A 13,228-nucleotide genomic window follows, 5' to 3' on the forward strand; every position below is an offset into this window, starting at 1 on the left:
CACCAACTGCCTTTCTAAAAATCTTGTGTTATTTCCTTATTGGGGACCTTTGTCATTACCCCTCCTCCACTTAAATCCTTACAACAACCTTGTGAAGGGTAGTTTAGGCTGAGCTATTGTGACAGGCCCAAGGTCATCTGGCAGCTTTCCATTGTTAAGTAAGGGGTTCAAACCGCTGTCAATCACTATGCTACACTAGCCCTATATTTTAAAAATCATTTGGCTAGAAGTGGGCCTTAAAGATAAAACGTTGATGAAATGCGTAAGTAATGTTTTGATCCAGCAGCTAAAGGATAATAAGGCAGGCACCAACCCAGCCTCAAGGGCACTAAAAGCATTATAAAGACAAAGCAGGACCTCTGGAAAAAGTTCTGTTTCTGGTTGCCACCTGTTTGATCTCTATGTGCAGATGTACAATGAGCAGCCCTATGTTTAAGGGGTGGCTGAATTGTAAGGGGTGCATGCCACAGTTGCAAATAAAGAGTTGGTGCGTTACTGGCCGGAAGTCACCAAGCAAGCTTCATGGCTGACTAATATTAGCAAAGATCCAGGTGGGTAGCATTACTGGTCTGAAGCAACAGAGCAAAGTGGGAGTCCAGTGGCACCTTTAAGACCAACACATTTTTATTCAAGGCATGAGATATTGTGTATAAAACTCTGTTGGTCTTAAAGGTTCGTCTTTAGCGAGGGATGGTGGTTCAGTGGTAGAGTATCTGCTTGGGAAGCAGAAGGTCCCAGGTTCAATCCCTGGCATCTTCAACTAAAAAGGGTCCAAGCAAGTAGGCGTGAAAAACCTCAGCTTGAGACTCTGGAGAGCCACTGCCAGTCTGAGTAGACAATACTGACTTTGATGGACCGAGGGTCTGATTCAGTAGAAGGCAGCTTCATATGTTCATAAAGGTACCACTTGAGCTCTCTCTTTATTCTAATATCAAAATAATGCAAAAAAAAAATCCAGCGCGCCTGAAAATACATTTATTTCAATACGTGCTTTTGCCAGTCACAGTTCACTTCTTCAAATAGATACTGGGAAACCTTACGGGGAAGACACACCTTGGAACATGTCCCCGTTACATCCATTTTACAGAGAAGGAAAACTGAGGCCCTTAACCAGAAACTACTTAGTGCAGCCCTGAAGCGCTTCCTCTTCTCACGGCTCCTCCTCCACCGTCTCTTGCTAGGAGGCAGGACTAGGGTTTCTCGCCCCCAATTTTTTTTTGCCTTGGGCCAGTCCTCCGACGTGGCTTCTCCTCCCCTCCGCCGCCAGCCACCCCCTCAGCCTTCCTTTCCCCACCAGCGGCACCCCCAGCTCCGCCCTCTTGTCTGCAGCACCAGCAATAAGAGCCCGACACGGGGAGCCCCCGGCCAGCAGCACCGCCTCCTCCGCCGCGCAATCGGCACGCTCCACATAGTCTGCCGTAGAATCTCGTTGCCTTTAACTCTTTCAGGACTCAGCCTTCAGGCCGTCTTACGCAATGCCTGAAGAGGCGTTTCTTCGGAGGCGAGCACAGCCTAACAGAGCAAGGGGGGGAAAAGAAGAAACCCCCCGCAAGGTTCTCATCCGACGAAGCTCGCTTTCGCCGACGCTCAGCCCATTCGGCCGCCATCGTTTCTGAGGAGTTGAAACCACCAGGCAGGACGAGGGGCAGCCAACCCGGGAAAGGGGAGGTCCTTGAGGGCTGTAGTCGCAGCCGCTTCTATGAGGCCCCCCTTTGCCTCACCGGCTGCACCGCTGCGGGATGTGTGTGTGGAGTTGCCGCCGCTGAGGTTGCCGGGGCCCGAGGTGGCTCCAGGGCCGGTCATGGGGGCCGCCGCAGGGGTAAGCGGCGGCGGCGGGAGTGCCTTCTTGTCCGAGCGGCTGCGGCTTCCCATTTGTTGCTTGGGCGTCTTCGTGTGTTACTTCTGGTACGGCGTCCTGCAGGAGACAATGTAAGCCGCCCAACGAGAAAACGCTTCCTTGCCCCTGGTTCCACCCGCAGCCAGACGCCTGTGCGTCGAAGCTGTTCGCTTGCCTGCCTCTTTGCTTTGCAGAATACTTTCAGAGGGTAGCCGTGTTAGGCTACAGTAAAACAGCTAGACTCGAGACCAGTAGTGCCTTAGAGATATTCAGGGTATGAACTCTCTAACTAAGGGAGTTCTGGCTCTCGAAAGGGGAAGGACGGTGGCTCAGGGGCAAAGCATGGTAAGCAGAAGGTTCCAGTTTCAATCCCCGCCATCTCCAACTAAAAAGGGTTCAGGCAAATAGGCGTGAAAAACCTCAGTTTGAGTCCCTGGAGAGCCGCCGCCAGTCTGAGTAGACAATACTGACTTTGATGGATCGAGGGTTTGATTCAGTATAAGGCAGCTTCATATGTTTATGTTTATATCAGTACTAATATATATGTTCATATGTAAGCTTTGTACTCCGAAAATTTTGTTGGCCTCTAAGGTGCTACTAGACTCGAGCCTGGCAGTTGTGTTGCAAGAGAGTCTGGTGGCTCTTCGAAGTCCTCAAGCGCTCCCTATTTCCCTGACACATTTTCCTTAAGGATCTCTGGGTGTCATCCTCCAGCAAACTGCATGAATTACACCTCCGGAAGAAATCTCCCTTCCTTTTCTCTCGCTTAAGACTGTTGTCTTTTCATTTGGCAGCCAGCCTGTGCAGTGACAGTATAACAGGTGGAAATCCCACAGGTGATTTTGGGAGTTTACCTATGTGTCTGCTGATTATGCAACTGTTACGGGTGCAAGAGAGGGAAAGGTTAACAATTCAGTTTCTTACCTGCATGGATTTCTTTGATGTATGTGCTCTTAGACTTACCAGTTTTTTTAAAAAATTGCCAGATTTTATAGCTATTTTTGGCTTATTTTTGTTGCACTTATATTTTATTTTATTTGTATTCCGCCCCCCGCCCCCCATCGAAGCAGGCTCACGGCCGCTCACAGCATAAAAACACTAAAAACAGTTAAAAATACACATTATAAATCATACATTCTATAACTTACTCATTTTATAGTTAAAACAGTCAAAATTCATTTGGTGCTAGGTCTTGATGTTATATTTGTTGTAGCTGCTTGCCATCTAGCTACTTCTGTGTGTGTGTGCGCACACACCTAGAAGTCATAGTGACCTCTGGTATCTGACCCCTACTGGGGGTCTAGGGGATACTCTAGGTTGCTGAATAAAGCCTGCCCCTGCCTCCCAGCTGCTGGTATTCCAAGGAGGTCTCCCATTCAAGTACTTGCCAGAGTTGACCCTGTTTAGTTCCCAAGTTCTGATGAGATCAGGCTTGCCTGGGCTATCCATGCTGGGTGCTTCTGTAAATCTTGTAGGGTACTAACAAATTAGACTAGAAAAGAGCGAGAGTCCAGCAGCACCATAAAGACTTTGTTGACAGAGGATGAGCTTTTGTGAGTCACTGTTCAGTTCTTCAGATATCACTTTAAAATTAGACTGCAATTTCATTCTTCCCTAATCTGCAAGGCTCATAGTTAATGAAAGCATTTGCTTGATTTGTTTTCTCTACATGGGCAGAAGGGCAGACTTTGAGCCAATATTTAAGTTCTACTTTTAGATGTCTAGATATTTTAAGGCAATAGTTTCCTTCTTTTACAAAAAAAAAGGTACATGCATAACTTTGCCACCAGTTTTAAAAGTTAAAATTCCAAAGGCATTATAAGTATTGCATAATTATTCAGATTTTTTTTATTACAGTGAAAGGGGAAAGATGATGTAATGGTGCAGTCAGTGGAATCATCAGTATAATCTAGATATAATATTGACCATGGCTCTTGCTTAGATTTGCAGTATTCCCATTGCTTCTCAAAGAAACATAACTAGCAGGAACATTTAACTGTATAAGTGTTTTACTCCTGGTAAATGAAAAGGTGGATTCAAGAAGTTGCCAGTCAAAAATACTTAATTTTAATTCTCTCTCTGTGTCTTTCTCTGTTTCTCTTATGATAGATTTATTTTTGATGGGACTTTATTTTTCTCTTCTTGCACTCAGTGCTGCCATGGGAGGAGGGGATGGAGCAGGGATCACTGGGGATGTGTGTATGCATGTGTGAGGGAGGTATACGTGAATTGCCTGCATTGTGCAGGGGGTTGTCTAGGTGACCCTGGACGTCACTTCCAACTCTTATGATTCTATGAGGCTTTTCATACATCTCATCCTAATAAATCAAAAGACCAGCAGCACCTTAAAGATAACCAACATTCATTTCTCTATGAGTTTTCATGAGCCACCATTTGTTTCTTTAGATAGCTCCTATACAGAGTTGTACCTTGCTCAGTCTGTTAACCAAAAGGATGTAATTATGCATAGGATGGTCCTGTTCAGTTCTCAGTTTAGTTGCATCATCCGTGAATCTTGCCTTGAGTTCCTCCAAATTTTCCTCTTCTCTGTGTGTAAGGGGCTTATGTATCCCCCCAAGTACTTCACTGTCTGGTCTTGTTCTCTTTCCCTTTTTCTGCCCCTGTAACCTCAAGTTTTTGCTTGGTGGGTTTTGCTTACCCTTCCTCCCCCATCTACCCTCTTTTCTCCTTCAACTGGTACATTTTGGTCCTTGGAGAAGAGTTGATAAGATCTGTCATTTGTCTCCTGGGAAGAGCCGGAACTGCTTTCTACCATGTCCTTGCTAGTTCTGAATAATTGGCTTCCCTTCACTACCCCAAAATGCTTGCCAATGCCTGTGATCTCAAGAACAAACAAGATCCCAGTGGCTGTTGCTGGAACACTTATTAAGGAATGAACTGTACCTTGCAATGTTGTTTTCTGCCCACCCATGAAACCAGCCACATAGACATGCTTTGCTAATGATCTGTATACAAGATACACATTGATGGATATCTCATTTTAAAATTTTATATACTGCTAGTCTGCTGTTGTACTTTTAAGCTGGCTCCTCCTTTTGCCTCTGACTTTCCTCTTGCAACTTATCTTCCCTGCAGTACAAGAGGCAAATATGGGGAAGGAGTGAAACAGGAGAAGTTCCGCTATGCCCTGTCGCTGGTCTTTATTCAGTGCGTGATCAATGCGGTTTTTGCCAAGCTATGTAAGTATTCCCAAAAGGAACCATAAGCCAGCCAGCTGTGCATTCTTAGCTGCTTTATTATTATTATTATTATTATTTTAAAACAACTTTTTTGGAACTGCTGGGGTTTTGAGGCGTTTGCCTGTGATAGGAAGGAGCAGCTAGGGAGAAAATGGATTGGGTCCCATGGACCTGTTCTGCCTGAGGCTCTTGTGTTGACAGGAGGCTGCTTGTGCTGAAGGAAAGCACTGCGGCTGGAGGAACAGTACTGCAGGATCCCAACTGGGGCATGCAATCAGATATTGCTGACCTGGTAAAATATGCAATATTTCCTGGGTCAAATTGGCAGCGTACAATTCTGTGAAAGTGTCCCCCTTCCCGGCAGATTTCTGGGTCCTGTATTTCAGTTCCCAATAATATTGGAATTGTGTCAGGTAAATAGCAGGAGCAGCTAGAAAGGCGAGCGCATGCTGCAGCTGTTCCACAGCTTATTGGCCCTTTAACATTTAGAGAGCTCTTCAGCTGTATGAGATTAGCTGGTGCACCGAGGGCTGGCTGGGGGGAGAGCACTTCCTTGCCTTCCTTCCCAGTTCCTGCTGCCTGTCAAGGAGGAGGCACTTGTGAAATTATCGTTTTAGTTTCTTTAGCTAGCCCAGGAAGGGCCTGGCTGCAACATGCAATACATCAGAAGAGTTTTCCTGATATCTAGGGCCTTCTTGGTGGCAGCACCAGAACTGTGGAATGCTCTCCTGGATCTTTCCACTTTCCGCAGGGCCTGTAAGACCGAATGGTTCCGACAGGCCTTTGATATCTAACCGGGAGAGAACTGCCACCCGACATCATATAGAGTACTAGGTGATCACCGTCAGAAAATAAGAACTCGCTTATATTGTAGTGACACAGCACCACGAAATGGTTTTAAAATCTGAAATTGTAATTATGTTTTATTGGTTTTAACTTGTAAATATGAATGTTGTCAGCCGCCCTGAGTCCGCTTGCAGGGAGGGCGGGATAGAAATTTAAAGTAATAAATAATAAATAAATAAATAATCTATGGAGAATAAGCTATAAGAACATAAGAGAAGCCATGTTAGATCAGGCCAACGGCCCATCCAGTCCAACACTCTGTGTCACACAGTGGCAAAATTTTATATATACACACACACACACACACACACACACACTGTGGCTAATAGCTTTCCCAATGCAACTTTACAAAATGATAACAAAACTCCTGATATTTAATGAAAAGGATAATGACTCCCTTACTGACTTTCCAGTAAGGAATGAAAAGAATATTTGCCTCTCAATCCTGATCCTGACCTGTTATAATCCTGCATAAGGTACCTGCAGTCATTGGTTGTGCTTACTGTTTCACATCCACATATGGTTACTCCCCACCCCTGCTTCTCCGGCCTCACTGTGCCCCTCTTACCTCACCTCCCTGGTCTCTTTTCTTTATCTCTCCCTCTGCTGCTGCATAGCCTGTCCTGCCCCAGTTTTCCTTAGATCTCGTTTTTCAGCTTGTTTCCCCCAGTCCTTGTTTCCATTGTCCACTGCCTGCCCTTCCATTCAGCTGCTCATCTTGCTGGGCCCTCTGACCTCTCCTCCCCAGCCTTATGCCACAGCCACTCTGTCACCACTCTGCCCCTGGATGCTGTATCTGTCTTGGCCTCTGTCCTTCTGATGATGCTGCCTTGTCTACCATGCCTTCTCTCTCGCATGTGTCCGTCACAGCTTGCTGTTTTGCATCGCCTCCCATCCTGCCCTCAGCTGCCTGAACACCCTACCTTCCCTAAGCTTTCCCACCATATGGAACCTCTTCCTACAGCTTCTTGTAGCATCCTTGCCCATCTTCCCTTTTCCAGGCACACTGGGAGAAACTGGGTTTCCCACCCAGGAAAAAACAGAAGGATTTCTCATAGTAGCTGCCAAGAGATATTTCTTTTTCTTCCTGTTCCTCTTTTTCTTCTCCATCTCCTATTTCAGCTGCCAGCACACTTCTCTCCCTCGCCCTCTATTGCTTTGGGAGAGAGAAAAACATATTGATCCACTCTTTTTGATTTCTCTTGCCCTCCTCCACCCTTTCAGAAATGGCTGGAAAGAGGGAAACAGGCGGGAGAGAGGCACCCCAAAGAAGAAGGGAACCTGCGCCTCATGTGCCGTTCTCCTTTTGTGCTTTTCCAAGCCTTTGCCACAGTTCAGAAAAGCAAAACTTGTGCAAGAGTGAGATTTCTACCTAATGGCCCCCTTTTTTTTTGCCTCCAAGGACCACTTCTAACCTGAGGTTTTTAAAAAAGATATAGGACCAGTGTGGCATAAAGGTTGGAATGTCAGACTAGAACTTAGGAGTCCTTGGTTCGAATTCCTTTCTTAATTGTGGAAGCCTGCTAGGTTATCTTGGACCCATCACAATAGGTCTGCCTTACCTACCCTTCATGAAGCTTAATTGTCACGTCCTGAGATGCTCTCCTGTTTTTTGGTGGAGGAAGAAATTAAAGCCAAATCTACATATAGGCATAGGCAGGGGTGGAATTCTAGCAGGAGCTCCTTTGTATATTAGGCCACACACCTCTGATGTAGCCAGTCCTCCAAGAGCTTAGAAAAAAGAGCTACATCAGGGGTGCAAAGGAGCTCCTGCTAGAATCCCACCCCTGGGCATAGGCAAAAGGGGAAGCAGGTGGCAGAGGGAGATGCAGAGATCTGTACTGTACTCTCTTCCCCCCCACTCCACATCCAGTGAGGAGGATCAGTGTGGCACTGCAGCTGGTGTTCTCAGATCTTATTAAGCCAGTGCTGCACCGTTTACATCAGAGGTGGACAAACTTGGTTCATGTAAGAGCCACATATTTATTTATTTTATTTGTGATTTATATCCCGCCCTTCCCACCAGGTGGCTCAGGGCGGCTTACAACATGTAAAATCTAACATAAAAATATAAATTATGGATAAAAATTAGTCATTCACAGTTTACCTACTAAAAATCTAAACAATCACATAGTTATATTACATAGAATAAATGTCAGATGTTTGAGAGCCACAAGACAGGGAGGAAGGAAGGCAAATAGATGGGGGGAGGGAGAGATGGAAAGAAAGTGACTTTAACTTTAAATGCATCCTCCAAGCTGGCAAACAGGGTGATGGGGGCTTCAAGAGCCAAACAATATGTGTGAAAGAGCCATATGTAGCTCCTGAGACACAGTTTGGTCACCCCTGGTCTACATAGTTTTCCAGATCGTTTCTGGGCTCAGTACAAGGTGCCTCTTTTGACCCTAAGAGCCCTAAATGCCTTGGACTTTCAGGACTCAGACTGTGTTTGCTTTGTGTGCTTTCTCTTGCATTCTAATGTACTGGCAGGCAGCACAAAAAGTACACCCACATGGTCTACCTGCCAAGGGTGGCTTCACTTTAATTTGAAATTCAGATGGATCCTGGAGGTGAAGTCCCTTGTCCTTCTCATCTTTTGGCACATTCCTAGTCATCCAGCTAGCCTTAAACTACCTATGTCATTAACTGGCACCCTAGCCAATGTACCTATTGCTTGTTTTTCCCCTCTCTACCATCAGTGATCCAGTTTTTCGATACCGTCAAAGTGGATCGGACACAGAATTGGCTGTATGGCGCTTGTTCCCTTTCCTACCTGGGAGCCATGGTTTCCAGCAACTCAGCTCTGCAGTTTGTCAACTACCCAACACAGGTGAAGTGGGGCAGGTTGCTGGGAAAGTGGGGAGATATGGGAGAGGTCATAGGATAAGGAAAAGACCTCTTTTCTGATCTTCTTCGTGGTCTCTGTGCTTCACACTTATGGGATAGAGCGCCTGCGCCGATCCCCGAATCGGTATCTGAAAAGCCCGGGATTTTTCCGCGCTCGGCGCCAGTGGGCATGCGCAGGAGTCCCAGTACGCATGCTCACCGGCGCCAGCGTGGGGATCCTGCCAGTTCCTTTCTGACCGCTGCGCGGAGAGGTTTGCCTTTCGTGTCCCCGGTCGGTGAAATATCGTTTTTTTGCCTTATCGTTGTATATAGCCCGTTTGTTGTTTTTTCTTAGCGTAGATAGTTAAATAGTTAGTTTAGATAGTTAGTGTAAAAAAAAAATTGTGTGTGATTGTTGGGCTGCCCTTCGGGGCCTTTCCCCCCGTTTGTTTCCCCCCAAATTTTTCCCATCAGAGGACTCTGAGTGGGTTTTTTTGCAACTGGCGTCTATGGAAAGACGTTGGGGGTTTTTCAAACGCTGCCGCTCTTGTGGGAAGAAGATTGCCCCCCCAGACAACCATTCTCTGTGTCTTCTCTGCTTGGGTGAAGTGCACCACGTGGAGTCCTGCCCACACTGTCTCCGCTTCTCCAAGCAAACGAGGAAGAACCGGGCGGCGCGGCTTTCGGCTGCCTTAACCGAGTCGGCACTCCGCCCTCAGAAATCGGCATCGGGCCCGTCAGCATCGACCATGGCAGACACTCCGGCCCCGACGGTCACATCGGCCGATGTGACTCCGATCGTGACCGAAATGCCGACCGAGCGAGGCTCCTCCACAAAACGATCCCATGAAGGATCAGTGGACACGCCCGCCAAGAAGTGTCGGGATGACTTGGGGACCCGAGCATCCGCTCTGAAGAAGGCCAAGTCCAAAGAGAAGTGGAAGAGGTCCCGCACTCCATCGCCTTCTCGCGACATTTCGGCACCAATGACTTCTGCTCCGCCGAGGAAGATCCTGGCGTCCCCATGCCACAGCCCATCGGCATCAAGAGGCATTATTCAGCAGCCCCGTCTCTCGATGTCTGAGCAGGAGATCGACCTCACTCAGCGATCTTCGTCTTCCGGGTCGCGGTGACGTAGTGGGAGTGGTTCGATCTCCGAAGTAGAGGCATCGGCGCGGATGGACCCGTCTACCCCGATGGAACATAGAGGCAGACGGGAGCTAGAGCCCTCCATGGCACCATGCCATTTCGCACTGCTACCACCGTGGGAGCAGCTTCAGTGGCCGCCCACCTATCTGTACCCTTACCCTCCATATCAGTGGTTTCCACCGAGGGAGTTTGCGGAGTGGGATCAACAATCGGAGGCATCCTGCATATCGAGGCTTTCGCACCATTCCCGAAGACCATCGGCATCGATCCCTCCGGAGAGGCACACCGCCCCAGCGGCTGAAACTCATCGGCGACTATCGACATCAACCTGTTCGCCCATCCGGGAATCGACGCCGATCCTGTCCGAGCACTCCATGCAGAGGGAGTCTTCCTCGTTGGACTCTAAGAGCGGTACCGACAACCAGGAACGTGCTTTGGAGCCTTCCCCAGTGTCCCATATGGCTGAGGATCTTCCTATCTCGCCATCGGAGGATCTGAAGTCCTATGGCGAACTGGTGAAGAGGATGGCAACCTCCCTCTTCCTGCCTGTGACGCAACCACAACCCGTCGTGGATGATAATGTCTTTGACATTATGCAAAGGGACACATCCACAGCAATCACTTTGCTGGTCACCAAAGTGATTCTGCAGGCAGTCAAGGAGCCCTGGAAGAAACCATCTTCTACGCCGGTGTCATCTAGAAGGCTGGACCACATGTATAGGGTCCAGGAGACGGGTGCTGAGTTCCTTTTCGCCCATCCAAAACCGAACTCAGTGGTCGTCTCTTCTTCTTCTAAAGCACGTAAGGTCCACTCATCCCCACCTGACAAGGAGGGAAAAAAGCTGGACAATATGGGAAGAAAGGTCTACTCTGCAGGGGCCCTAGGAGTAAAGGTATCTAACTATGCGGCTTGCATGACTAGATACCAATACTCCGTATGGGAACAACTCACCCCTCTCCTCTCTTCCCTGAGCGAAGACAAAAAGGCTGCTGCTAGGAAGCTGCAGAAAGAAGGCTTTGCTGTGGCCAAGCAACAATTGGCTGCAGCAAAGCACATGGTGGATGTGTCAGCAAAGGCCATCACGTCCGCTGTGTGCATTCGTCGGCACTCATGGCTACGGTCAACAGCCCTGCAGCAACATACTAGGGCCTTTGTTGAGGACTTGCCCTTTGAGGGGGATGGCCTTTTCAGCACTACCACAGACAGTGCACTGCAGGAGATAGATAAGAGCCTGAAGACCTCCAGGAACCTGGGTGTGCAGGCCACCTCCAGAGCTCCCAAGGCGAAGCAGTGGCACAAACCATGGGCCAAGAAGCCTTTTCAAAAGTTCTCGCCCGAACAGCAATGGCGACCTCGCTCCACCCAGCCTGACAGCAGACCATCGTACTCAGGCAACAACAGGAACCGTTATGGTTCTCAGGCTACTGGCAAATCCAAGGGTGCTTGCCCTCAAAAGCAGGGCCTTTGACTTTCTCGTGGCACGCGTCATCGTCCCTACTGGTTCAACATCTATCCGCCTCCGCCCTTTCCTACCTGCCTGGGAGTTGATCTCTACAGACAGGTGGGCTCTGTCCATCATAGAAGAGGGCTACGAAATAGAGTTTGCTCAGATTCCGAACCAATCCGTGGTGATCACCACTCCCCCTTCCCCACCTCTGCTGGCAGAGGTGAACAACCTCCTACAGAAACAAGCCATAGAAAGAGTTCCGATGGAGGCCAGGACGGGAGGTTTTTACTCTCGCTACTTCCTGGTCCCCAAGAGGGATGGGGGCTTAAGACCAATTATGGATCTTCGGAATCTGAACAAATTTATTCTGTACCAGAAGTTCAGAATGTCCATGCTGCAAACAATCCTGCCCCTCATCAATCAAGGGGACTGGATGGCGACCTTGGACCTCAAGGATACCTACTTCCACGTCAGCATCCATCCGGCGTTCAGGCATTTCCTTCGGTTTGCAGTGGGTTCCCAACACTTCCAGTTCAAAGCCCTTCCATTCGGCCTGTCCACTGCACCTCGGGTGTTTACAAAGATGATGAGCGTTGTGGCTGCCCATCTCCGTCTCCAGGGAGTTGTTGTTTTTCCATACATCGACGACTGGCTCCTTGTGGCGAAGTCGAGGGAAAGTTTGTCAACGCACATTGCCATCACTCTACGTCTTCTCGACACCTTGGGGTTGCAGGTCAATTTGGAGAAATCTCACCTTACTCCGTCAAGGACAGTGCAGTTCATAGGGGCTTTGCTGGATACGAACCAGCATTGTGCATACCTGCCTCCGCAGAGAGCGAGGGACATTATCGGTCTGGTACGACTTCTACAGAGGCGAAAGTGGGGCACAGCACAGCAGCTGCAGTGGATGCTGGGGCTGATGGCGGCGACGACAAGCGTGCTACTTTTTGCGAAACTGAGGATGAGAGGCCTGCAGTTGTGGTTTCTTCGCCAGTTTCGCCCACTCAGAGACTCACCTCGAAAGAGGTTCGTCATCCCATCTGTGACTCTCCAGACGCTACAGTGGTGGGAGTCAGAGAACAACATCTGTCAGGGAGCTCCCTTCCATCTCCCAACTCCTACTGTGACTGTCACAACAGATGCTTCCTTGTGGGGTTGGGGGGCCCACATGGAAGGCCTGTGTGTGGGGGGCCAGTGGCCACCAAAACTGACTCAGTGCCACATAAACTACCTAGAACTGCTGGCGGTTCACTTTGCCCTACGCTCTTTCTGCCCCTTGGTGGCAGGGAAGACTGTAGCGCTACTTACGGACAATACCACTGCCCTGTGCTACATCAACAGGCAGGGAGGGACAGTGTCTCGTCGGCTCTGCGCATTGGCGATGGATCTCTGGTTGGAGTGTCTACAATACGACATCTTTGTGAAGGCGGCACACCTTCTGGGGGTCCTCAACATACAGGCAGACTCCCTCAGCAGGGGTGGCGCTTCCCCACACGAGTGGGAACTGCAGTGGCATTTTCTGAAGCCTGTATTCCAGCTTTGGGGGTACCCACAGCTGGATGTCTTCGCCACGGCTGAGAACAAGAAATGTCCCATGTTCTGTTCCAGAGGGGGAGCGGATCCAGCCTCTCTGAGAAACGGGCTCCTGCTTCCTTGGGAGGGCCGGTTCCTCTACATGTTCCCGCCTCTGCCGTTGTTGATGAAGGTGGTCAACAAAATAGCAAGCGAGAGACCCTGCTGCATCCTGGTGACTCCCTGGTGGCCTCACCAGAACTGGTTCTCGATCCTGCTTCAGCTGTTGGGGGGTGGGGAGGTCTTCTACCAGTTCCCGGCAGAACCAGACCTTCTGTCATCTCAGGGCGGGCATGTATTCCATCACAATGTGCCCCATCTGAAACTGACAGCATGGTTCATCAACCAGT

General features: G+C 48.9%; 1 protein-coding gene across 1 annotated transcript in view; it reads left to right on the forward strand.

Annotated features, from left to right (window-relative positions):
- Positions 1–959: 959 nt before the first annotated feature.
- Positions 960–13,228, forward strand: part of SLC35B1 (solute carrier family 35 member B1) — a 28,997-nt gene continuing 16,728 nt past the window's right edge. Inside the window, exons 1-3 of the mRNA XM_060254592.1 lie at positions 960–1,929; positions 4,934–5,037; positions 8,583–8,713. Of these exons, the coding sequence (XP_060110575.1) occupies positions 1,700–1,929; positions 4,934–5,037; positions 8,583–8,713 (465 nt within the window). The 5' untranslated portion in view covers positions 960–1,699. The remainder of the gene's footprint in view (positions 1,930–4,933; positions 5,038–8,582; positions 8,714–13,228) is intronic.

The sequence above is a fragment of the Heteronotia binoei genome, chromosome 15 (assembly GCF_032191835.1).
Source record: "Heteronotia binoei isolate CCM8104 ecotype False Entrance Well chromosome 15, APGP_CSIRO_Hbin_v1, whole genome shotgun sequence".
Classification (NCBI taxonomy): Eukaryota; Metazoa; Chordata; class Lepidosauria; order Squamata; family Gekkonidae; genus Heteronotia; species Heteronotia binoei.